The following is a 27,151-nucleotide window of genomic DNA, read 5'->3' on the forward strand; positions in this document are numbered from 1 at the left end:
TCCTTTATTTCCCATAGGAAGAGGGAATATCTTTTAAAGGGAATGTCTGTTTTTATACAGTTCACTTCCATATATTAGGCAATGTTCAACGGAGATTGAATTTTAAGGGAACGTGACTGGAAAAACTCAATTTAGGCTCATTGGTTGATCCTGTCGACTACACGCATTCCCCCTCTCCCCCACTGCCTCTGATACAGGCTTAAAAGCCAGCTCCCCACGAGCATCAGATCAGCCTGATAGAGAGCCAGAAGTGCGGCTGGTAAGGGGGTAGGCTGGAGCAGATACGCACAGGGAACTGGCTTTCAAGCAGGCCCCCTCGCAAGCTGGCTCCATGGACCTGCCAGCTCCTCCCCTTCCTCCCTGCTGCCTCCTACAGAGGCAGGAAGGGTTGGGGAAACACTTACTGGTGCTGAGGGATGGTAGAGAGGCTGCAGTGAAGTAGTCTCTGTCCATGTCAGGACTGAGCTCCTTGTGGACAGAGGCTGCTCCGCATCCCATGGAGCTGCTCCATGGTAGCAGCCTCTGTCTGCGGGGAGCTCGGAGCCCCCCAGACAGGGGTTGCTGCCATTTTGCGCTGCTACTCTGTATCAGAGGCAGGAACACAGGGCGGCAGGCAGCCAATCTGGAGGAGGGGCTAGTTTTTAAGATGGCTTCCCTGGTGAACCAGCTCCTGCCTGCCACCCCATGCTGCTACGTCTGATAGAGAAGCAGTAGCATGGGGTAGCAGGGGCCTCCCTGTGATGTGGAGTCAGAGTGCACTGGTTGCTGGCCCCGCCCCTGGGGACTATCAAATAGTCATGTAATCACTAAGATTTCATGCGGTTACATGACTATACAATTACACAACATCTAATATCCCTAGTGGAAACTTTGAGATTGCTCCAGGAGTACAAGTCTACTAGCAAGATGTACCTAAGCATAGAACTTCAGATTTCTATAGGCTATAAATAAAATTATAATTGACTAGAGGGCTGTACCCACTGCTCACTACATTCACCAACCCACCCATTCTCTAGCCACTTTCGCTTTCGTGGCCAGAGAGCCTGATGACATCATTCTGTCACGCAGCAGGAAAAACTTTTTATATAGAGAGATAGAAGCCGCTTACTTGAGTGTGTGTTTTTTTTTTTTAACCTCCCTATCACATCACCTCAACCAAAGCGTGTTGTAAATTTTTCATCAGCAAAAGTGATCCTTCATCATAGCATGAATATGGAGCCAGCAGACCAGGTATAAACTGGATCAGGATGGGCAATAGCTGGCCATGGTTTGCCAAGGTTAGCCTCTGGTGGGCTGCCGGTGCTATGTTTACCTGCACAGTCAGAGGTAGAATCGCTTGCAGCTGCCCTTGGCTGTGGATCACAAACTGGGATAGGTGCGGGCCACTTATTGCCCACCCTTGAACTAGATTCTGGAAATTAACCTTGGTCAAAAGTATAATGATGAAGAAACCTGAACTTGAAGTCAAGTGAAAAGCAAAGGAGTTTTTAACTGTATGTTATCAGTGCTGTTTTTAATTTTCAAGTAATTGATTATGAAAAATATGAGCTATATTGCAAAGTGGGAGGCTACTACCTCAGAAGAGATCTCAGTATGAATCTTAATACTGTTGATTCTTTTTTTTAAAGCCGTTATCGCGCAATTCAGCAAGTACAACTCCTCTGAGTGGGAATTCATCCAGACGAGGAAGTGGGGATACGAGCAGTTTGGTGGATCCTGACGTTTCATTAAGTGATTTACGGGTAAACTGTTATACTGATTTGAAAATGCAGGAGGATTGATGGGGCAGTAGAGAGAGAGAGAGAGATGGAATTTCTACCTATTTGCTTTAGTAAAATAAAAAGTAAATTACAATTGTAATGATGGTGTGGAAAATAGATGCATGTTATATCAATGGTACTGCTTCTATGTGTAAATGTGGCACTGAAAGTTGAGTACTGAAATCAAATTTATTTTAATAACATTAGAAATCATTGATTTGATTTAAGAAATGGGACTGAGTAGTTTTTAATACTAGTGGTTTTCAGATAATGATTCCAAAACAAAATAGGTTTTTTTTCAATTTTTGGTGGTTGTTTTTAATTTGTGTGTCAAATATGTTTTGTATATTTTATTTCACACTTTTTGACATTTGAGTGAAAGATATACAAACATGAAGTCCTGTTTTATTCACAAATTTTTCAGTTGTAAACTATTTCCCCTCTTTTATGAAATGGTTCATTCCTATGTCCTGCAGGATATCTATGATCTTAAGGACCAGATACAAGATGTAGAGGGGAGATACATGCAGGGACTTAAAGAACTAAAGGTATAAGGGCTCACCATTCCAAGCATGCATTCTGTATGGACATATGTTGGTAATGGAGATTTTATCAGTTCCACTAACTGCACATAGCTTTACTAACTAGATTTTTTTATATTTAGCTTTGAAGCATGTGCTTAGACTGCAATACATAGGATAGATCAGAATTTTTTGTATGTGAATCACTAAAATATATTCTTTCCCAGATTGAAAGTTATTTGTCTCGCATTAAAATAGCATTAGGCATTCACAGTGTTCATATCAAGTGCAAATTGAAAACTAATATATGGTTTAATATTTTAATACTCTGTAAATACACATTAAGTGTTCGTGCAATGTATTTAAAAGACAAGAAATGGGATATAATTCTGACAAACAAAATAATTTCACCAACAGAATAGGAATTAAATTTATAAATTTCTGAAAATGTAGTTTAAAAAATCCAAAAATATTTAAAAAATAAATTGTCATGTGTATTAGATATGGGAATAGATGTAGCTTTTATGGCCTATTGATAGACTAATATCAAATGAGAGGGGAGATTTTTTTTTAATATTTATTGTTTGTACTCTGGCCATCTTTTTCTGCATATACACTGTTAACTGTTGTCATAGTTAACAATATTTTGCTTTATATTTAAAGTTCACTTACTTTCTTATTTGGTTTACTTATTGGTATTCTTATCTTGGTTTTCTGTCCAACTAATTCATTTAAAATTAACTTATAATTAACTTACATTCTCAAGTCCCCCTTCCTTTCTCGACTGTGCTCAAAAGAAACGATGCAAAGGAGAATCTAATCTGCCCTTTTCAGCATGTTCTTATTCAGATGCCTGTATTTAAATAGTTATATTTAAATATGAAGAGCTCTTAATTTTAATTATTTCTATGCTGCACACATTTGCACCCATTGAAGATGCTCTTAATGATAAAGTGGAATTCTAACCTCACGTAAATCACATCTGACAGTGATTTTGTTTTGTTTAGTAGCCTTCCTGAGGAGGGATTTATAGAGAATATATAATATATTCTGATAAATGGGAAGTCATAGGTTTTAAAATCAGCATTTCATTAGTCTGTGCTAGTCCATCTCTCGTTCGGAGAAAGTGAATAAACTATCCAAAACAGCTGGTTTGAGGTTATGATGAAGTACATAATTTGTACCTCCTTGATATCAGTGTATTCATGGGCCTCATAAAAAAATGATCAGAATACTTTTTTTTTTTCCTGTAGCCTTCTGAATCTTTGATGCAATTATGACTTTCCTTAATAGGGTCAGAGCTGGCAGATATCTAAGAACTCGTATTACTTAGATGCAGATCAAAAGTTCTATAATTACTATATCTGCAGGTTAAAATGTAAATATGGAATTCTTATTTAACTGTCAAAACAACCATTTAAAAAAGTCCTGTTTTCGTGATATTATCCATAAGCCTTTATCATTTAACAACTTGAAAGAAATACCTTTTTTGTTAACTGTGCATTGTGCCTGATAGAGTATTTTCAACATGGGTTTAACACTAATAAACATGAAGTTCCTTTATATATAGTTGTATACAGCTTTTCTTTATATTCTAATTGTTTTTTGTTTGTCCCACCCTGACTTTAATATGTGGTTAACTGATTGCTATTTCCCAGGGTATGGAGCAGTGATAAGCAACTTAGGCAAGTGAGTGGGCCACATGAGTGGCTCTCCATAGGTGTGTCTAGACTACATTGGGTTTTTTTGCGGGGGGAGGGGGGAACTGCCCTTTTTTCTAGAGAACTTCACCTGCGTCCACATTGCAATTGTGTTCTTTTGAAATTAAATCGAAAGAACGCAGGGGTTTTTTTTACATTGGTAAACCTCAAATTATGAGGAAGAATGCCTTTTTCAAAAGAGCTCTTTTGAAAAAAGACGTGTGTGGATGCAGAACAGGGACATTTTTCGAAAGACGAGGAAATCGAAAAAAGCACGGGTGCCCATTCTGTGAATAGCAATCAGGGCCTTCTTTTGAGAGAGCATCCATGCAGTCTGGACGCTCTCTTTCGAAAAAGCAAATAACTTTTTTTATCCCGTTTTGAGGTATGGATGCTCTCTTTCGAAAGAAGCTTGCAGTCTAGATGTACCCCATCTCCATGGCCTGCAAAATGGTCATAACCGAGACAGTCTCCGAGGACAGGATAATTTTGCTAACTGTGCTTGTGTACCTAGAATTTGTGGGATGTGCCAATAGAACTGTAGCAGCTCTTTGATTGGGTGCAGAGGGAGTGCATGGCTCCAATATTGCATGCAACCACCACGCACCTAACTTTACACACCCTTGCTTTACATCAGCCCAATGCAAAATACAGCCCTTGGGCCAGATCCAATCCACTAAGCCACTGGATCTGGCCTGTAGATGCAGCAGGGAGCCCCAGGCAGGCTCCCATGCTTGCCCTGCACACTGCTCAGAAAAGCGGCTGTGGGACTGTTTCTCTTTAAAAACTGTGAGCCTGGAGGCGAGGAGGTAAGCTTCAGGTGTAACTCTCGCCCCAGCACAATCCCATTGGCCAGCGTTTGGCCAGAAACTGTCTAATAGGAGCTTCCTGTTTGAATAACAGGCGGCACATGAAGCACCACACCCCCTTCCCCACTGGCTCATTTATTCACACAAAAATTCTCTTTCATTTCATGCTTTTAGGTGATTAATTTAGTTAATCATGTCAGATCTTATCAGTTTTGTAATTTTACTGAATTCCTAAGAAAATCTACACATGCAAACACTGAACAAATGTTGTGGCTGTTACATAAACTGACACCAAAAAAAATGCATATTTAGGGAGGAAATAGTTTCTACATTTTCCAGAGTTAGGCCTAGTTCCAGAAGTGGCACTGGTGAAAAAGTTACTCTGTAATTTGTTGCATAAATTTGTAATGGTTTTGCACTGCAACTAACACTATAAACTAGCTAATATAAACTTCTTAAAATTTAATTTATATCCCTAAAGAAAGGCCACAAACAGTACTTAGTAAATGTTGGTATGTTTTTAGTTCAAAGCAAATACAGGCTCTTTAGTATTACGTGCACATGTAGCATTTACACAATGCAGAAGACAGTAAGATTAATACTGTTTCTATCATCTGTACAGGATTCACTAGCTGAAGTTGAAGAGAAGTATAAAAAAGCTATGTTTTCCAATGCTCAGCTGGATAATGAGAAAAACAATTTGATTTATCAAGTGGATACGCTAAAGGATATTATTGAGGAAAGGGAAGAACAGATGGCAGAGTACTACAGGGAAAATGAAGAAAATTCAAAGGTATTGATATTTTATGTATTAAGCTATATTATAAAACCCAGATGTTTTTAGTGAGAATAGAGCCTTATGGTCAGTAGCTACCTTGAATATTGAGATCATCTTTAAGCAGATATGGCAGAGAAGAAAAATATTAAGATATGGAATATTATGTTGAAGTGTGTGTATATTGAGGGAGGGAATCCATTATTTTGACATTCACTTAGAGTTCTCCTTTCCACAAAGGTCCAGCCTCCAAATTTTTCAAAAGTAGCTAGAAAGTTTAATACAAAAAAGCATTGTCCAAATTCAGTAATCTATTTGGCTTCTCACCTACTTTTTTGGTAGGTTGTCTACAAGGTCATATTAAAAAAGGGGCTTTAGGAGCTACAGTTGAGACTCCTAGACTACGGATGGCCCTGCAAAAAGATTACTGGCCCACCAAAGTAGATCTTTTTGTGGGGCACCCTTAGCCCATGATCTGGGGCTTTAGCCACTAAAACTCCTGTGTTCTGGTCTCTGGTGGCGGAAGGGTCACTACTTCATGCACTGCCATTCTCCCTCCCCACACCACTGCACCCAGGCTAGAGCTGTGAGTTCTTCCATCCATGAGCTTCCTTCGCTTGCAGGCTCCATCCCCATATCTCCTTTTGGCCAGGAATCACGGCCTGTAGGATGGTCCCTGCAGGCAAGCTCAGTGCTGCCCTTTACAGAGCTACCTCCCAACACTTATACCACCATAGAGGAGCTCTGCACCCAAACCCACTACACTAGTCTTGAGCTCCATCCTGCATCCTACCTTCTGCTCAGACCCTGAGATCCTTCCCTGACCCCCACCTTCTAGCCTCATTCCTGTCCAGATACTACACCCTCACTCCAGCTTTCTGCCCTGAGCCCCTTCAGCACTCAAAGCCCCTTGGTTCCAATCTGGAGCCCAGTCCTGCATCTCACATGCTCCAACCCAAAGACTGTGCCCCCCCCCCCCCCCCCCAGTCAGAGCCCTCACCCTCTGGCTCAAGCCGTATTACCTCCAGCACTCAGCATCACCTCAAAGCTTAAGGGGCCCCATAAAATCTAATGGCCCTAGGATCCCAGATGAATTAATCCAGCCCCTTGTTGCCTACTGTCTCAACTAGTAGGTTTAGTCATCTACCTACTTAGTGTCTGGAAAACTATTCAAACCCTGAACATGTAAATTCCTACTGGTAAGGCATCTGAACTGCAGCAGGAAATCATTACTAAGACTTCTGTTTACGGATGATCACAATATGTTTGTTTTAATTTTATATTGAAAATGTGTGTGTCAAACTGTCAATAAAGCGTGATCTGCTTAACTGATATTTGCTGAATATAGGAATTGGAAAGGCAGAAACATACGTGCAGTGTTCTACAGCATAAGATGGATGAACTTAAAGAGGGCCTTCGTCAGAGAGATGAACTAATAGAGGTTTGTACACATTTAATATCATACGGCTGTACTTAAGGACAGGGTTTGACCACCGGCGGCAAAAACCGCTCGCCAGCCCCATACTATGCATGCACAAGAACCGCATTGCGCATGCACGCGCCGCAAATGATCAGGGTGCATGGCTGAAATATACTTGCCATAGGCGAGTAGATTGTATAGTTGGTTGAGCCCTGCTTATGGAAATATATGAGGGCTTTTGTTCTGCTTGATAGACTATATCAAGTTTGGATATGTACATATTTCCCCTAGACAGACTAGACAGAAATACCAGCTTATATTTCTTGAGCATAAAAAAGTCTAGTTGTAGTAACAGGAACATAGTTATCCAATCAGTATTTTATGATTTACCAGTCTATCATCATTTTTATGAATTTATTTAAAAGTTAGAAATGTTACTGTGAAATTTTCAAAAATTATATTGGATATTGTAAGACTTTTAAAAAATCTAATTACAAACCAATATTTTTTTTAATTTCTGCATGAATACAAGTCTAATGCCGGTATGTGCAAAACATGTATTGGCAAGCTTCTTTAGCTTGAACTCCTGTTGTATCACACCCACATATTAGGAAGTCATCCCAATCCGAAACCAGCCTCAAATGAATTTAACTTCCTTTGCCTTCGAAAAAAAAAGTGTTGAGTTTTTTTTTTTTAAAAGGAAGGATAAAATATTTCCATATTGATATCAGCTAATTAGGTTTGCACTGTGACTAATATTTGTGCAGTTGTACATGAATGCATGGTTTTCAATTGGCATGGTACTGGCTCTTAAAGTCCAGTGGCATCTTTTTGTCTGCCATCCCTGTATTAAATTGTGGGTCCAAGAAATGTCAGAGCTAATCTCAGCTTTAGTTTTATTAGCTATATCTCTGAAAGTGGTGTAACATTTGAAAATTGTTCATTTCCCACCCCTCCTCCCCCCCCCTCTCAAGTTCCGTGTCTACCCTATGTGTCAGTCTTTTGGTTCCTGTGACTTTTGGGGAAACGCTGGTCAGTGTTGGCCGGTGTTGGATAGTGGGAGGATATGGTACTAATGGAGATGCAACTTCTAGTGCTAAGACTGGCCAGGAGAAGGGGCAGTTCTCAGCATGTAGTGAACTAAGCACTGAGAGCAAGGATGTCTTGCATGTTCTAATCATTGTTCTGACACTTACTCTTGCCTTAAGTCACTGAACCTGTCTATCTTTTTATCTTTTTTGCAATATTTAAATGCTTCACAGGGTTATTATCTTTTGTAAAGTACAGCAGCATACAAATGCTAATATAGATTGAACCTCTCTAGTCCAACACACTTGGGACCTGACTGGTGCCAAACCAGAGAATTTGCCAAACTCTGGGAGGTTAGTATTGTCTAGCAGCATTATCAAAAATTCCCATGCTTAGTGGACTCTTAGAAGCATTTGGGGTAAATTAGAGCTAAACAGTAGAGAACACTGAGAGCCAAGACTGGTGGCTGTAAAAAAATAAAAACATAAATTATGGGACTGCGGGAAACCTGGCCATTCCCAGGATTAGTGGAAATCCGGCTAACTAAAACCATGTCAGACCACAGATATAGCCAGACCAGAGAATACCGGACTAGAGAAGTTCAACCAGTGTTCACCAGATGCATATGGATACTTTACAAAATGGGAGCCAGGGGGCACCAATACTTGCAGGTTATTTAGGCAGTTATTCATTGCAATACTTTTCCAAGTGTTGGCATTATGCACATAGCCCAGCACAACCAATAGGGTTCCCTTGATCAGAAAGAGCTTGTTTTTGGCACAGATACCTCCTTAACTCAGATACAAAATGAGTTGATTTCTTGGGATATGAGAATGCTCTCTGATCATCTGCGGAATCCTTAGGCTATCTCTATATATAGTGATATAATTATAACAGACCAGAATCAGTTATATTTTTGAGGAAAACCAAATTTTGAGGCCCTACAAAAATGCTAAGACCACCTCTGACCACAGTAGTACATGACCTAGAATTGGTTTACATGCATGTAATTTCTTGATGTTTTACCTTGTCTAAACATTCGGTTCTCTCTCTTTCAAAACAGTTTTCCTTTTTATAATATGTGAGGTAATAAACCTAATAATTTGTCAACACACAAGTGTAAAATTACTTTTGGCAATATTTCTTACAACTCACTTTAGAAATTGTGGTTTTGTTTTATTGGGCATTAATGTAAAATAAGCTTACTGGGTCACTACATATTTTCTAACGTAGTGGTGAGTTGATCCAGCCTGTGGTGGCCCTGCCGCTACCCTCGCCAGCTGTTCAGAACAGCTGGCGGTTCTCTCTGGTGGGGGGCCAAAGGCTTTGCAGCTCCCCCATGTCCAGACCAATTAAGGTTGTTGGTGGGGAAGCACAGAAGTGTCCTGACCCAGCCCCTTCTGAGGCCATTTCAAAAAGTTTTGAAGTGGCCTCTGGTCAGAAATTATTTCCCACCTCTGATCTGCATCATCCCTGACAGATGTCTATCCAACCTATTCTTAAAAATCTCCGGTGATGGAGATTCCACAACCTCCCTAGGCAATTTATTCCAGTGTTTAACCACCCTGATGGGAAGTCTTCCCTAATGGCCAACCTAAACATCTCTTGCTGTAACGTAAGCCTGTTGCTTATTGAATTTGGGGCCCTTACCGGGGGTGGCTCTCCTTTGATGGTGGGGCAAGCAGCTGTTTCAGCGCAGGCTTTACTGCACTGCGCTCGCTTGCAGGCAATGCCCCCCCACGGCCCCATTGGCTGGGAATCTGGGAGGTGCTGGTCAGAGCCTGCAGGCAAGAGCAGCACAGGGACAGAGTTTCCTGAGGGGACACAATTCCAGCCCAACGCAGAGGGGCATCAGCTCACTCAGATGCCTCCCTTTCCCCCAGCCCCACCTTGGACAGGCAGGGCTGGGTAACACACCCACAAATTTTTTTGCAGGGCCCCCTTTAACCTGGGACCCTAGGTTGCAAGCCCTTAAAGCCCCTTTCTTAATCCAGCTCTGCCTATCGTGGGAATGGCACCCTGGAGCCGGTGCTCACACTCCAGCCCCATGCAGGAGTGGCGAGACTCGGGGCTTCTGGCCTACAACACGGAGAGGGTGAGATCAAATAGAACAGGGGGCCAGAGGTTCCCCACCCCTGCCCTAAATGGCTATATGTCCGTTCTAAAAAGATACAGAACATTTATCCATAGTTTGGGATACTATGTTCTAGAGATTTCATATTTTGAAAGCAGAATACATAAATCCATACACCATTTCAAACGAATATGCTTTTTCGTCCTAATTATCCTATTTGTGTTCTGTTTGCCTTGTACCTGACCACTGAGTAGCTCTGGTTTGGATGTATTACATTTTCTCAAACACGTTACAATCAATGCACACATTTTTACTGTCTCAGATGTTATCAACTTTCCATAACTAGCGTCCAATGTATTATAAACATTTTTATATTAGAAGATTGTTTGTTAATACCTTTTACTGTTATGGTAAATGAGGCTGCAAGGGTCAGTGTCTATAAAACATAAAAGTCAGTGTTTTAACCTTATTTCTAATATCTTGAATCAATAAAGTATTTTAATTAAATGTAATTAGATTTGTGGCATTGAACTTTGAATGTATTGCATTTGTCATAACTTACAATAATTAATATTAAAAAGGGTTACAAAAATTAATTGATGCCTAGTCATGTGGTTCCAGGCTTGTCTTTAGTAAATGAATAACTTTTCAGTTGGTAGTAAAAATACCTATTAAAAGAGATCACATCCATGTGGTACTTAGACTATCTCTGCAGAAAAGCTTGCATGAATGTGTTTTTTTTCTCTAGAAAGGTATTACGTACAAATGATGTGCAAATTGCTATTATGGAAAAGCACAGATACAGCTTTGTACAGATATATAATATGACATACTGCATATGATAGTGTATAAATAAAGTTAGTTACATTATCCTTGTGTGATTGAAGGAGGAAGGTATTGTATTAGCCTGAGATTCCATCTATGATTTTAAAATCTCATCTTACAGACTCTTTGGTTGACTTTTTTTTTTTTTACTGTTTAGTTTCCTTTTTCTGTTTTTGTTTCCTTTACTTGTCTTTTTTCTCTTTTATTCTTTCCTTCCTCCCATTTACTACAGGAGAATCAACGTATGCAGCAGAAAATAGACTCCATAACCAGAGAGGTGTTTGACCTCAGGGAGACAATTAATTGGAAAGATAAAAAAATTGGGGTATGAAATATGGGGGCCAAGGTGGGAAGGAGAATCATTGATTTAGAAATAGACTGGTATTGTTAGAGGATTCTGGACAGTCCAAACAAATGAAGGCCATGTATATTTTAGTCTCTTAAACACAGTTGCAATCTGATATTTATGATGTAGACTTCTCCACTGGAACAAAAGAAGCTCTACTTCATGTTACTTAATTTCACTTACATGTACTGTGGGTGAAACAGATAACATTTTATCTTTTTTAGAAATAGATTGTGAATGTGAGATTAGCCATACTAAAATAAAACCATAGGAACCATAAGGAATTTAAAAATTTAACTGATTAACTGGTAAACATTGCCTTACTGGCATGCTTAGCAGGGTAACCGGTTAACTGCTGCCCTGCTGGGCTGTAGCAGCCTCCCATCCACAGTACAGTGTGACGGATTCTGGCTGTGTCCACCGTGCATAGCCATGTGCAGGGAACAGCTCCAGTTCCCCCTACCCACCCACAGTGCAGCCGGTGGTTAACCAGTTAAACCTTTTACATGAGATTTTTGCATCCCTAGGATCCATCTAGTGAGTTGTCATATGCCTAGCAGGAGCCAGTGCCTGATACATCACGAAAAAAATGAAAAATATATAACCACCTATCCATTTTGAAAATAAAAATTTTAGGATGTTGAATTTACTGTGGGTGGGTGGGTTCTCCTAAGGTATAGCCTTCTCTGCCCAATTGCTTTTACTTTTGAAAGCTGTCCAAAATGCACCTTCATACATAGATTACCTTGAAAATAGCTTTGCCACTTCATGATCTCAGGTAGACTTTGGGGAGAAAATTTTGGGATGTTTGTTCAAGGGAATTCTGAGGCAAAGCTTCCTTCTTCCAAGTGACCTGATTTTAATTAATAAATTGCTCTACAATGCACTTGCAGAGCTCAGTTGTCAATATTTTTCAGGACAGTTAAGGGTATGTCTAGACTACTTTGTTTTTTTGAAAAAACTGCCCTTTTTTCGAAAAAAAATTTCATCTGCATCCACACTGCAGATGCAGGGAAATTAAATCGAAAGAACGCAGGGGTTTTTTCGACATTGGTAAACTGTAAATTACGAGGAAGAACACCTTTTTTGAAAGAGCTCTTTCAAAAGCGTGTGTGGATGCAGAATAGGGACATTTTTTGAAAGAAGAGGCAATCAAAACACAGGTGCACTAGTGGCCATTCTGTGAATAGCAATCAGGGCTTTCTTTCGAGAGAGCATCCATGCAGTCTGGACGCTCTTTGGAAAAAGCAGATCGCTTTTTCGATCTGGTTTTGAGGTGTGGATGCTCTCTTTTGAAAGAAGTTTGCAGTCTAGACGTACCCTAAGATGGACTGTGGAAGAAGTAGTTGTACAGATTTGGTTTTACATTCTTGTGGGAAGCATGAGTGAGAGAACCACCCCTACCTCTTTTACTAAAGGTTTTGGTAGTTGAATGTTCCCAATTTTTATTGCTAAACCTGTAAGGTGGTGTGGAGGCAGAGTTATGGTTGTGTGCCTCTGCTGTTGAGAACTGTAACAGAATATTTCAGCATTGGTGTTTTCTTTCAATGCTAACCTTCTTACCTCATGTATGTGGGGAAAGCTTAACTCTGCATTTCCTGTTTTGTCAATGATTTGGATTTGGGGAATTAAACTCTTATGTTCTATAAAGTCACAAGGAGTCCTAGGAAGTGCTGAGTGCATACAACCTAGCTCCATATTTTAAGGACTCTTTTGCACATGAATAACTAAATTGAGATATATAACAATGTATATTAAAATATATGTTAAACAGAAAGCTGATAATTTTACACTTTAACATACGCAATAAACATTGTTTATTCCTTTAAATTGCAAGGAATATAGTTTTGAGTGCATGCTTTGGCACTTGGTGCACTGGCTAGTAGGCATTAGGTAAACTTTTCAAGCCCCAATTAAAACATTTGTAGATTTTAAAAAATAAGGGTCTTGACTTTACATTTATAATTTTAGTCCTAGAAAACTAGTGTGCCTGGGGAAACAGATACGTAATTTTTTTAAAAATATCTTGTATTTATTAGAGACTGGCTGCTTAGACCATTCCAATATTCTTTTAGTATGCAGTGCTTAAAATTGTCACATTTTCTGTCTATGAAGTACAGTTCAACTGCATGTACCACTTATTCCTTTTGAAATAAATAAATGACCATAATAGTGCATTATAAAATGTTGTCCTTTCCCTAGAAACTATAAGAATTAAAATACAATCAATATCCAGTAGAACATCAGACTTACAAACACCAGAGTTGACCAGTCTACCACATATCTCATTTGGAACTGGAAGTACACAATCAGAGAGTGCAAAAACAAAAATAAAAAATATAAAATACATTACAACACTGTATTAATAATAAACTATTAAAAATAAAGGGAAGGCAGCATTTTTCTTCATAGTAAGGGGCTCATCTAGACTACGTTAGTGTTGAAAGAGGGTATGCAAATTCCACAGGATTTCACTAATACCTGTGGAATTTGCATATCCTCTTTCGACACTCTAGTGTAGTCTAGATGAGCCCAAAGTTTCAAACAGTATTAAGTCAATATTCAGTTGTCAACTTTTGAAAGAAAATCAGCAGCGTTTTGTTCAGAGTTATGAACAACCTTGACTCCTCAGATGCTTGTAACTCTGAAGTCCTATTATAGTAAATTTAAGAAATGGAGAAAATATTATGTGAAGCTCTTTACCTTCATTTCTTCCTTTATATCAGTCTATTTCTAAATATCCATGCATGACATAATGTTTGTTAGATGAGTTCTGGGCAAATGTGTGTTTATCTTATTTGGCATTATTTATAATGCTGTTGTTGCATATTCAGGATTATTTATAGTGCATGTAGTAATTAACTTAAATAGAATATTAGAGTGCTGCCTAATTGGTTGAGAATGCCTCTCTGGATAACATAGCTGTATGAGATTGTTGTGTTTTGTGTATGTGACCCCTTTTGTGTTAATGTAGTATTGTTAGTGACACATTTTTCTTAGTTTTGTGGTTCTAAAAATGTTTTAGTCTGTTAGTAACCAGTTGGGTAAAATATTTATTCAAGTAACAGAAGTAGATATTTATAAATTGATAAAAGGTACCAAAATATATAGCCTTAAATTGTAAGATTTCTACTCTATGCACCTGTAGAAGTCAGAGTACTTAGTGTAACAGATGTGGTATTCTCTTGTCTCAGGCCAAAATCCTTGGGGATTTAATTGGTAATCAGAAGACTGGAGTCTTGACTGTTCAGTAGCTGTGTCGTAACCTGTTGAGTGGCAATATGCAATTATTAGCAAAGAAAATGTATAATTTGACTGATATAGAAATTTTTCTTAAAGTTATAGGCAGGTATTTGTGAAACTTAACCCAAGCATGTGTTTGTCAAGATACCTTATGACTAAGTTGTTCCCGCTATGAATGTTTTCTAGGATAATTCAGTTAGACAATTATGCAGAAATAGTCATTGCAGAGATTGCCTTAAAATGGACACATTGGGAAGAACTATATTTATTTTGGTATACAATTTAATTAATCGAATGGTTGGATTGTATATTCTGCCAATACTAATATAGATAGATAGCTTCACAACAAGCATGTAGCGCTGAGGTAAAGATATGTCTGTACAAGGTAGCTATTGAATTGTGCGTATTTTATATTCCCCTTCTCCTTTCTTTACGTTTATTCATCTGCTTGCCTTATTAGTATAATATCTCTCTACTGCCTATCACATTGCTTTCTCTCTGTGCCATTCTTTTTCTTGCTATCTGCCTGTACGCAGGCCCTAGAAAGACAGAAAGAGTACTTTGACTCCATTAAGAATGAGCGCGATGAGCTCAGAGATGAGTTGGCCGACCTGAAGGAAACAATGAAGACAGGAGAGGTATGTCAGTAGCAGTGTTATACAGTAGAACAAATACAGAAATGGGGGATCAAACACAGTCAACACAAAACAGAAAGCAGTATGTTACTGCTCCAGTACATCCCAATAAAGGTTTGGCTCTGGTAATGATGTAAGTAACACTGCTTGGTCCAAATATTGACCAAAACTCCAATCCTCACATATGTTAAATGAAACATTTCCATTTGGTGTAACTATTTCAGTCAAGTTGAAAATGCTTCTGAAAATGTATTGAGATAGGAAAAAGTTTCCTTTGTATGAGTGAAAGTCCTTTTATTTTTTTTCAGAAGCACGGGTTAGTTATAATCCCAGATGGTACACCAAATGGTGATATAAACCATGAACCAATGATTGGTACAATAGCAGTTGTATCACAGGAAGCTGCTCAAGTCTTGGAATCTGCAGGAGAAGGACCATTAGGTAAAAAAAATACTAAATACATGTGGTCTTTTAAAGCTTCTACGGGATTTTTGTTCGCATCCAAAATTGTGACTTTGGAGCTACACAAAGATATTTTTGTTATTTATGAAATATGTGCCATTGCTAAGATGAATGTTCTTATCTTTATGTAACTAATTTAACAGCATATTTGTTTACTGTAAAAAACTGCAGGTGTAATGACACTTGCATTTAGTTAATTTTAATGGTCCATTTTATTGTTTTTGAGAATTTCAGAGCAGTCTAAAAAATCTAGTTAGATAAAAACTATTTGGATAAAAATGCAAAATTAGCAAAGTGTTTTAATAAGTACACATTTTCTTATGAAATAAGTGTTTTTAAAAGCATCAACTATTTAAAGAGCCCATTTGTGAAAGAAATCATATTTAAGAAATTGGTTCAAGAAAAATATTGTCCTTTCTTTTGAAATATTTTATGCTGTATTCATGAAAATTGATCACATCTCTTAATTGCTTAGAATAGAAAGGTTTGCCCCAGTTCCAGTTAGCATAGTCAAACAGCTATGTGGACAAAGTTAAGATTTTGATCCCAGGCTCCTGGTTAATTTGTTCCTAGCTAAACTGCACAAATTAAATATTCATTAAAGGCAGTCCCCAGGTTACATGGATCCGACTTACATCGGATCCCTACTTACAAACGGGGTGAGGCAACACTGCACTAGCTGCTTCCTCCCAGCAGACCAGGGAGATGCGAAGCTAGCGCTCCCCCTCCCCCCCCCCAGCAGACCAGGGAGACGCGGAGTGGCTTTTCTCAGCAGACACCTCAGCTTGAGAATAAAAGACTGAGGGAAGTGAGGTGTGGGAGAATAAAACTGAGCTCTGGAGAAATGTTTGGCTAGAGTTTCCCCTACAATATGTACCAGTTCCGACTTACATACAAATTCAACTTAAGAACAAACCTACAGTCCCTATCTTGTACGTAACCCGGGGACTGCCTGTACTTAATACACAAGGAATATCCTTATGTGTTGGTATATGTATTTTAAATAGAAGACTAATTTTTTTGTTTTAAACCATGTATTTAATACATAATACTTCCCAGTCACGTTGAACTTGAAAGTCAGAATTGTTGTTAATTGGTATTTCTGATGCATTATTGCTTTGCTTTACATTATTTTTAAAATAATTCTGTAAGAAACTGAAAATTTGCCAGTCTTATTCTGATTTTAGTACTGACTGAGTTTGGAAGGTACAGTCTCATAGTTAATGATATTCTAGATGAGTTAACTTTCATTTTAGCTTCAGTTTAGACACTTATCCCAGTAGCTGTTCATTTGTATTCTGGTAACACAACAAAAGTATTCTACAAACATAGAGAGGCACAGTCCTTACTTTTAAGAGCTTACATTCTGAAAGATGAGAGGGAAATAAAGGGCTGTGACAAGGAGTACATTTACAGGTAAAGTAGTTAAAACAGTAACTGGCCATATCTTGAGTATTTTTAAGAAATGGAAGAGGGTTTTGTTTTATTAAATGTATAAATCATCTTCAGTTGTCCCTCAACCATTCATTAAGTACCAGGAATTGCTTGTCTCGGATATCTTTATTCCTGATTATTTTCTTAACATTTTTATATATTAAAAAGTTATTACCTTTTCATCTGTTACAAAGATATATTTGAACTGCATGTTGAGAATATAGTGATGTATTAGAAGTATTGATGTTTGCCACTCTTTAGACAATAAAAAACACAATAAACCATAACAACTCAGATTGCCATTTTTAGCATGTCATTAAATTCAAGTTCTTATTTTTTTAGCTTAATGAAAATTAATAAAATATGTTTTTGGTTTTAAATCCATCTAGTTTTTAACTGAGATCCTCTTTGGTTCTTTTAGATGTTCGGCTACGGAAACTGGCTGGGGAAAAAGAGGAATTACTGTCACAGGTAGTAAAGATGTGGTTTTTTACCCCATAAATACTCTGTAAAGGGATAGTTTACATTTAATAAAATGTCCCTGAAAAAAGGTTAGTACATTAATAATAAATAAAAAGCTACTAATCCTTTTTGTACAACAAACTAAATCAAAGTATTAGCTTTAATAAAACTTTCCAGCATTGTAGGTGATGAGCCAAAAACTACTATACTCCTCTCTGTGTTGCCTTGAAGATAATGAACTTGGTCTTACGCAATAGCTAGAGTGGTGGATTCTTCAAGCTGTCTCCCTTATGGTTATTTTAAGTGGTCCTAGATCTAAGTAAATATGAATCTTTGTAAGATACTTCCTAACTATCCTTTTTGTTAACATTGTGTTGTGTAACTCATTTGCATCTTATCAGTACAGATCATCATTGAACAGTGATGGTATATCAAATGAAGTAGCTATTTATTCAGTCTCTCATTTCCTTTTATAAAGGGAAAAAAAATCAGAAGTTACTAAAATCTAGCATAAGGTTGGGAGTCATTTTTGCACAGTACCACTCTGGGGCTACGTCTAAGCTGCAGGCTTCTTTGAAAAAACTTCTTCCGAAAGAGAGCATCCACACTGCCAAAGTGCATCGGAAAAGCGATCTGCTTTTTCGAAAGTCCATCTCGCATTTAAGCCGTGATTACTATGGATGGAGTGGCCACCAGGGCACCTATGCTTTTTTCCTCTTTCCTTTTCTTTTGAAAGAATTCCCTCTTCCCCGTCCACACGCCGTTTTCTGAAAGAACTCTTTTGGAAAAAGGCTTCTTCCTCGTAGAAAGGGGTTTACTAATGTCAGAAAAACCCCTCAGTTCTTTTGATTTTTTTCAAATAACGCGATTGCAGTGTGGACATAAGTCAAGGATTTTTTCCCCGAAAAAACTCTGTAGTGCAGACATAGCCTGACTGACTTGAGAGACAGCAGAAGCTTTTAATGCAGTTTAGCAGCTAGAGAAAAGTAGGTGGTTGGTAACCAGAAAGTGACTACTGCACTACCAGCAGGGGTTCCACTGACGACTAATCCAAAGACCACAATTTGTGAACTTGTGGTCTAGGGAAAGGTACAGAGTTTAAATGCACAGAACAGAGATCTAGCCATTCTTGGCAGTCTTTGTTTTCATTGCATGTGAGCCAAATATCTTTTTAATATATAGATGAATATCAAATAAATAACTAGCTGCTTTGGGCTCAAGCCAAAAAAGAAGCCAAATATTGGCTAGACCATTAAAGATACAGTTATTAGAGCACAATAGCTGTAAAAGTCATTCTGTTTTAAAGTGGTTTATGTACACTGTTTGTGGAATTCATACCCCCCCTACACCACTACACTGAACTTTGGAGGAATTGTCTAGTGGTGTAGAATAAAGATAAGAGCTGTTATCTTCATCAGCACCCATTAAAGGGATTGTGTCTGGGGATTTCTTACATATTGATGAACCTCTGACTGCTGAAAGAATCTGTAAGAACTGGTGACATGTAATGGAAAGTTGAGACTAGTCTAGTGCTGCACACTGGACCAGTTTGACCAACATCTCTGGGAAAGAGGGAAGAAGTACCTCATAACAATGGCTTTGCCCTGGTATTCCTTTGCATATGCTAGGATCTGAGCCATACATTTTGTAAACTTTTAGAAATGTAAAATATATACATGAAAAATTCCATGCACAGACCTCAGTTGGCACCTCATGCAGGGAATCATGATGGGGAAAATGTTTTGTGGTCACAGTAAAATTTCCAGTAACTTACTCTTCATAATATGACTTTTTTATTTCAGATTAGAAAACTGAAGCTGCAACTAGAAGAGGAACGACAGAAACATTCTAAAAATGATGGCACAAATCGAGATATAACAGGATTAGAGAATGGTTCTGATTTGCAGTTAATTGAAATGCAGAGTAAGTATACTAGGGATGTAAAATCCTGTTTAATTGGCTAACTGGTTAAATGTATTGTTTAACCTGTTAATTGATGTAAAGGAGGGCGAGCAGGTATTGGGGGACTGCTCCAGTGTGGCTGGAGTGGCCCTCCCCACTGCACTGCTGAGTTGGAATGCTACCTCTCCCCCATCCCCTGCTGCAGGCTGGGGCTGCTCCAGCCTGGCTAGAGAAGCCCCGGCTTTGGCCTCCTATGCTCCTTTTTCCTGCTGGTCAGAACAGCCCCTGCCTGTTGCGTGCCTGGGCCCACTGCAGGCAACAACTATGCTGGAGCACCCCCTGTCTTCGGCAGGTCCCCTTACCCACTACAGGTCTGGAGCAGCCCCCTGCTCTCAGCAGGCAGGGAGCTGCTTGAGTTCCACCAGTTAACCTTAACCAGTAAGACTCTCCCGTTAAGGATGAGGCTTACCAGTTAAACCTTCATATCCCTTAAGTATATGTTAACTATATACAGATATTCATAGAGAAAATAAACCAATTTGTGTTTATTTTCTGGATATTTGAAGGATGGGTGCCCTTCTTTGGTTGTGAGAATCACTTACCTATTGAAAATGTATCTTGTGTTTTTCATTGGGGCTTTCTGATAACTATTTTCATTCCCATGTCATCTTAATGATTAAAAAAGCATTATCAACAGAGTACAGGATTTTAAAATTATTTTTACTGGAAGATTTCCTCTCAGTGCATTCCTCAGTATACAATAGTTAATAAAAGGTCCCCGATTTCTTTGAAGCTTAATAAAACTTATGTCAAGTTATTTTTTTCTTAGTTGACACTTCACCTATCTTTGATATTATTTGCCAAATTTCATTAGGTTATAGAATTTCACCTGAATTATTTTACTAGTATTTTCCTCTGGTTTCTTGCTTATTATGTTGAAGCTGTGATCCATTAGCTCAATCTGAAAAGTGCTCTGCCACTATCTGGAGCAAACAAAATTATTAAAATCGGCCCTAATGTTCAGTTTCACTTCATACAAACTGACCACACTAGCTTAAGTCCAAGCAAGCGAACTGTTTGTTTCTCCCTAGCTGTCAGCATGTATGTGGAGCTCCTAGTCATTAACAGGACAGTCGTTTGAGAGATGTGCCAAAACTATTTTAAGCTGAGTGTTCATGTATGGAATACTATGTCAGTTGACAGTTTCTGAGCAGTACCACCAGAAATGATTTGCAAACCAGCAGAACATTCTTACTCTTCCTTCTTAGATTTGTCTTGTCAAGTTTTATGTGGGAAGCCTACCAGTTTGGGCTTGAGCTTAATGTTCAGTTGCAGCAGATATCACTCGCTCACACTCAGCTCTATACAGAGACATTACTTCAGAGAGGTAGAGACATATAGGGTTCCTACCTGGAGCTCCTCGCATACCTTCACAAGATGTTATACTTGGTTCAGTCTTCTGTTGTATATACAACTATAGGGACAAGAGTCAGCTATCACATCTGTGTCCTTGTAAATACCTTTTATTTGAACACTGCTTGGTAATCTCCCATGTGGAGTACAGGTAGTGGCCATCACTGGAAGAAGAAATGGAAGTTACTTACCTATAACTGGAGGTTCTTTGAGATGTGTGGTCTCTCTTTCTGTTGCCTCTCACGGATTATCTGGGTTTGGAGCAGAGGAGAGCTATAGCACGTGTGTGAAACAGTTGACATGGCTCAATAAAAATATTCCAGACTCGGTTATATGGTGTACATGTGTGTTCATGTATGGAATACTGATGTGTCTACATACTCAACTTCCAGTTCTAGATAAATAACCTCTGTTTCTCAGTGGAGTTATATTTCAAGTTCATTTGAATTAAAATAGACTTGTCTATTAATGACACTTGAAGAAATTAATTAATATCTGATTTTATTTAGGAGATGCCAACAGACAAATAAGTGAATACAAATTTAAGCTTTCAAAAGCTGAACAGGATATAACTACCATGGAACAAAATGTAAGTGTATCTTTCTTTTAAATTGTTTATATAGTAAACTAGCAGGTAAGGCCCACTGTTCACGGGGCAGAGTCATTTTGCATAGATTACACTTATAGGAAAATTCAAGAAATTAAATATATGTAATAGAATTTTTTATTAATGTGCTTGAAAAAGTAAAAGAACAGTTTTAAATTTGTAGGATTTCAACTTCAAACATTATTCATTTTATTGAATAATTACCATACATAGTAAATTTGAATAGGATTTGTAAAGCTTCCATTACTCTTTTCGTGATTAATTTGAATGATTAGTAATAGTAAAAATTTTCTTTGCACTAAAATGACAGTTGAATAGGTGACTCAATTTTAATGTTGTTAGCAAATATTTGTATGAATTCTAATCATATTAGTCATGACTTTTTTCTGATGAGAAACAAAATTATTTAAACCTTTCACCCAGTGTATTCCGGTGTAAACAGTAGTGCATTTAGTTAATTTAAGTGACAGGATTGTTTATGCAAAATTTGGTATCTGTAGGTAATTGCAAAGTATGACTTTATTTTACACAAACAAATCCACAAGCTTTTCAAAATATATAATAGATTTAAGTTAGTGATTTTTATGCATGGTATTTTTATGCACTCTAATTACAAGATCATTTTTCTCAGATGTTGTAAGTTTCATAATTGGTGGTACTTATCTGTTCTGTGATTCACCATAATGACTTTACCAGCAGCACTAAGTTCAAACACATGTTGCAATTTCCTTACAAATCAGTATTTCTTCATAACCTCACCATAAAAGAAAATGCACACATTCATAGTGTGAGATTAATTTACTAAGACCACCACCATATTGCAGAAAATAAAAAAAAAACTGAAATTAGTTTTTTTACTGTGTAAACTGAATTGCCTTCTTAAAATACTGCCTGGGAAAAATGTATCTCCCTAAGTCAAAAGTACCGATAATAAAATATTCTTGTGTAGTAAACAAAGCAGTAATTTATTTTAGGAATGCTTCTATGTTCCCATAGTTTATCAAGAGCAAAATAATGGAATGCTTTGAGAGTGAATTAGAATGTTTCAATAAAAGGGTATTACTTCAGCAACTTGGCAAATAATTCAGTTACACAGTGCAATTCTGTAACTGCTTTTTATCACTCTATGTATTTGATTTCATTACTCATGAATTGTAGTAGAATATTAACAGGTCATAGTGTTACCAGAAGATTTGAACCCAATTACACTGAACCAATGAGTTTGCCTAAAACAATGCTTTTCAATTTCAAAACATTCTATTCTTAAATTTATTTATTCAGGTATTCAAGGTTGTGGTCCATCCTACATATTTTACAGGAAAAAGTTGCTAATTAAATCCAGATAACTTCCCCATTGAAGGACATAAATGCAGCGTTTCAGGCAAGAATAGATAAGTAAAAAATTCTTTGAAAACAAAAACATGTATTTAGGAGTGAGATTACAATAAAAGAGTAGATGTTCCAGTTACAGTTTAAAGGAAGCAGTGCCATAAAATAAAAACATAACGCTGCAGTAAAAATTTCACTTTAACATATAATAGTCTAACAGAATATTAAGGAAAAGATTATACTAACTTACTACAGTATACAAACATATAGCAATATGTCAGTTAAATGTTCAACTTTAAATCTTTCAATACTCAAACAGTGAATGCTTTGTTATCTGGTACTTTGTTAACCACCAGTGCCCCCAGCCACAGTACCACCATGTCTTCAGGCGTGCATACCTGACTCCCATCTGTCCAGCCAGCCTGTTGTAGGGCTTCTGACTATTGGCATTGCTGGCTGATGTCATTAGCAAGTGCCTCCAGCTGCCAGGAGCTGGATCTGCCACTATGGGGCAGAGCAATAAGCTTTGTTATCTGGAACATTCAATTAACTGTCAACCCCCAGTCTTCATGAGTGCCGGATAATAAAGCTTTCACTATACTTAACATTAAAACATTCCATAAGAGCTGATCAGATAATCATTACATGGATAAGGGAAGATCGCATTCAGAACTCAGGTATTCAGCTTTATTTACAATTGAAACCCATACACTCTAGGATGATAAACAGAAAAAGATTGTAACTTCTATAGGTAGTCTTAAAATTCCCTCTAAATCATCATAGCCAGTCCTTCTGTTATGTTAAAAGGTTGGGTGTGGTGTTTAGAGAACATGGTCTTGAAATCTGATGATGGATGCTTGCTTCTGAGGTAAAAGCTACTAAATGTTGCCCTCCTCTTGCAACAGTTGCTACTACTAGGCTGCTCTGTTGGCCTCCTACTGGCCAGGTGCCAGGAGTAGCCAGTGCTAAGGCAAGCTTAAGGTAGGGATGGACTGACGATGGTGCTGCTGCTGTTACAGTAGTTGGTTTTCAAGCAGCTCTTCATTTGCTGGAGCTGCTGCCACTGTTCCACAGGTATTGTCTTCCTTTCAGGTGTTCAGCAGCATTCTACTCTTCTGCTGGTTCCTATTCCCTACAGAGTTGTAGCCTATCAGCTGCTGCCCTTATATACAATGTGAGCTCATTATATAATTTATTACAGTCAGCTTGTAGATGAATTATGACGTTTTCACTTATTATCTGTATCATGTGTACCTTACATGTGATTTGAAGCCCAATTCATTTCTATGGACTCAATGCATTCCTCTGGAATTTTTCACCTGATCTTTAGAGGAATCCTAGCTATTTCATGTCTAGAAATCACATTTGTTTTTATAGGCTACAACAGTGATATTCAGACTGAGTCACAAGTGGCTCTCTGATGCATCTCAAGGTTTTTTGCAGCACATAAAAAACCAGGTGTAGAGCTTTCCTGTCCATTGTACTGGATCCCACAGTTTGGGGAGTCTCAGGCGTGCATACCTGACTCCCATCAGCAGCAGAGGGAGCCACAGCAATCTAGATGGGTCTGCTCCGCTTCTCCATCTCTCGGATGGGTTGCTCCGCTTCAGTGTAGCAGCAGGAACCTGAGTGCCCCGGCCCACTTTGCTTCCCCAAGTGATGCAGACAGGAGCTGGGCTTGGTCGCTCTGCTTTCCATTACTGTGGGCAGGGGCGCAACCCCTGTTGCCCGCACCAAGTCCCCCCAGTAAGCTCCCAGGTCACCTCTCTTGAGAGAGGAGGCTTGGGGAAAGAAGTGCAATGGAGGTGGAACAGAGGTGGGTCTTGGGGGTTGGATGGTGGCAGAAACAGGTGGGCCTGGAGCACTGAGAGGATAGTTTTGTGGCCCAAACCTCCCTAGAGACAGCCATGACAATGTGATTTTATTTTTAAACAATTTAAGTTATTAACCATTTTACTATGAAGTTACCAATTTGCATTAAGTTAATAACTAACTTCCTGGGTATGTGTGTGCATAAATATAAATTAAAAACTAAAAAGTATGGTGGGTTATATTTAAATATGAATAGTATTAGAATAAATAAAATAATGAATTGAAACTCCTGGCTCTTTTGGGTAATGAACCACTGAGGTCTGAGTATCACTGCGTTAGTGTATTCCCCACAGAAAGTGATGCAATCCCTATTCATTTCTATGGGCTCACATGCGTTGCTGTGGAATTTTCCAATATATCATGTAATCCTTTAGCTGCCATTACTCTGTTTCCTAATTTAAACTATTTAGATTTGTTCTTGTACAGTTAACATTTTTTAATAATTTTGGCAAATTTCAACTGCTTCTGACATTTTCCTCCAAATAGTATCACTTTAGAGCAGGGATGGGCGAACTATTCAGTCCATCAGACATTTCAGTTTGGTCAGGGAGCGGGGTTCAGAGATGTGCGCGGTGTCTGTGCAGCTTCTAGAAGCAGGAGCATCCAGGAGGTGAATGAGAACTGGGGGAGAAGTGCCTGGAGCTGGAGGCAGGTAGACCACTGCTTCCAGGGGCCATTACAGGCAAATGTCACCCGGAACCTGCATCTTTGACCCCACTGTCCCAGAGCTGATCCCCCCTTCCACACTCCAAACCCTTCAATGCCAGTCTGACACACCTCCCTGCATCCCAAACCCCTCAAGCCCAGCCAAGAGCTCCCTTTGGCCCTCCACATACCTCAAGCCCAGCTCAGAGGCCACCCCCTGAAGGCTTCATTTCTGCCCTACCCCAGGGCCTGCATCCACAGCCAGCACTCTTACCCTTTCCCCAACCCTCAATTTTGTGAACAGTATGCCCTTTGTACAATTGCCATACTAAGTTGTGGCCTTCAAGCCAAAAAGTTGCCCACTCCTGATTTAGAGCCTAATAAGGCATTTTAGGCAACTGAGGCAAAAATCTCCTATCAGAGTAACTCTTGCATACAAACTAGAGAGTATGAATCTGTTTTAAAGAAGGAATGCGAATGGTTAACCAATAAACCTCACCTTTAATGGGTGAGGCGTACCAATTCTGGTAGGGGCTGGAGCAGCTCCCCCCCCACCGCAAGCAAGGGCTGCTCCAGCTGGTCAGAGAAGCCACTGTCTGTGGTGGGCCCAGCCCAGGGGACACACTACAACCCCTGGCCCATTATGTTTCCTCTCTCTTGTTTACATGTACAGTGGAGTCCGGATTAACCAACACCGGGTAATCTGACACTCCGCTTTATCTGACCCTGCAGCTCCCGGGGACTTTGTCTCTGGGAGCTGCAGGGTCAGATAGAGCGCAGGCCGAGAGAACGGCCCCGCTTGCTGCCCCATCGCTGTCTAGAAGCTGCTGCTGCTGCTGCCGCCGCTGCTGGGATACTTCCAGGCAGAAGCGGCGGCAGCAGCAGCAGGTTCTCCTAGAGAGCAAGGAAACAACTGATGCCGCTCCTGCGGGGGATGTCCCCAGCAAGAACGGCATCAGTTGTTCCCTTGCTCTCTAGGAGAAGCTGCTGCTGCTGCATGGAAGCATCCCAGCAGCAGCTTCTCCTAGAGAGCAAGGGAACAGCTGGTGCTGCTCTGTGGGGACTTCGTCCCCGGCAGGAGCGGCATCAGCTGTTCCGTTGCTCTCTACAGTGGAGTTTGTATCATCTGACATATTCGGTAATCTAACCATGTGTTGGTCCCCTTTAGGTCGGATAGGGACTCTAGTGTATTTTGTCTGATTTTCATTTTCCTTTGTTTTCTTCCTACAATCTTGTCTCCATTTCTGTGCTGCTCTACTCTATTTTTCCAGTTCACTCTCCCTTCTCTTTCCCTTTCCAGTTGTCACACTTTGTCACCAGTACTCTTCCCTTCTTGATCCACTCCCTGCTGTCTCACCATGAAGAAAGAGACAGTGGGGTCTTCTCTGGTGTTTCTTCTTCAACGGGACTCTTGTTTTGCTGTCCCCTTTTTCTTTAAACCCTGACGTTTCCCTTTCTTTGCAATCACAGCTACTTCTACATGCTGACACCACCACCTCTCATGCTGAGGGTGCTACAGATAATGCAGGGAGCAGTGCTGTGGAGTGCCACATAGGAGAGGGGAGGACAGACATGTGGGTAGCCTGTCCCATTATAAAGAAGTCAGCAGTCATTTTTCTTGGTGGTTTCTTGGTTTGTAGATTGGAAGACTTGAAGGACAAGTAATAAGATATAAAACTGCAGCAGAGAATGCAGAAAAAATAGAAGACGAACTCAAAGCAGAAAAGAGGAGACTTCAGCGAGAGGTAATCAACTTAATTTTCTTTTCAAAGTAAATGTGATAGACTTTTCATTGGGTAAAACCAAATGCCTATGAATATTTCATATTTTTAGTGTTATGGGAGTAATTCTGTGAACAGTCAGAGTTAGAACTACAAATGGTCATAAA

The 27,151-nt window shown here is 39.1% G+C and overlaps 1 protein-coding gene across 23 annotated transcripts in view; it reads left to right on the forward strand.

Annotated features, from left to right (window-relative positions):
* The window catches only part of LRRFIP2 (LRR binding FLII interacting protein 2), a 123,291-nt gene that overhangs the window by 87,357 nt on the left and 8,783 nt on the right, over positions 1–27,151 (forward strand). For 12 of the 23 annotated variants that reach the window (XM_014574054.3, XM_025185124.2, XM_014574053.2 and 9 more), the window contains 11 exons: positions 1,629–1,742; positions 2,237–2,308; positions 5,413–5,583; positions 6,914–7,006; positions 11,146–11,238; positions 15,039–15,140; positions 15,446–15,578; positions 17,455–17,504; positions 19,298–19,418; positions 21,320–21,399; positions 26,904–27,008. In XM_014574054.3, the coding sequence (XP_014429540.2) occupies positions 1,629–1,742; positions 2,237–2,308; positions 5,413–5,583; positions 6,914–7,006; positions 11,146–11,238; positions 15,039–15,140; positions 15,446–15,578; positions 17,455–17,504; positions 19,298–19,418; positions 21,320–21,399; positions 26,904–27,008 (1,134 nt within the window). Of the gene's footprint in view, positions 1–1,628; positions 1,743–2,236; positions 2,309–5,412; positions 5,584–6,913; positions 7,007–11,145; positions 11,239–15,038; positions 15,141–15,445; positions 15,579–17,454; positions 17,505–19,297; positions 19,419–21,319; positions 21,400–23,838; positions 23,921–26,903; positions 27,009–27,151 lie in introns of those variants that run through there. The other 11 variants (XM_014574057.2, XM_025185130.2, XM_025185126.2 and 8 more) reach the window with 6 other exon arrangements.

This window comes from Pelodiscus sinensis, chromosome 2 (genome assembly GCF_049634645.1).
Source record: "Pelodiscus sinensis isolate JC-2024 chromosome 2, ASM4963464v1, whole genome shotgun sequence".
NCBI lineage: Eukaryota > Metazoa > Chordata > Testudines > Trionychidae > Pelodiscus > Pelodiscus sinensis.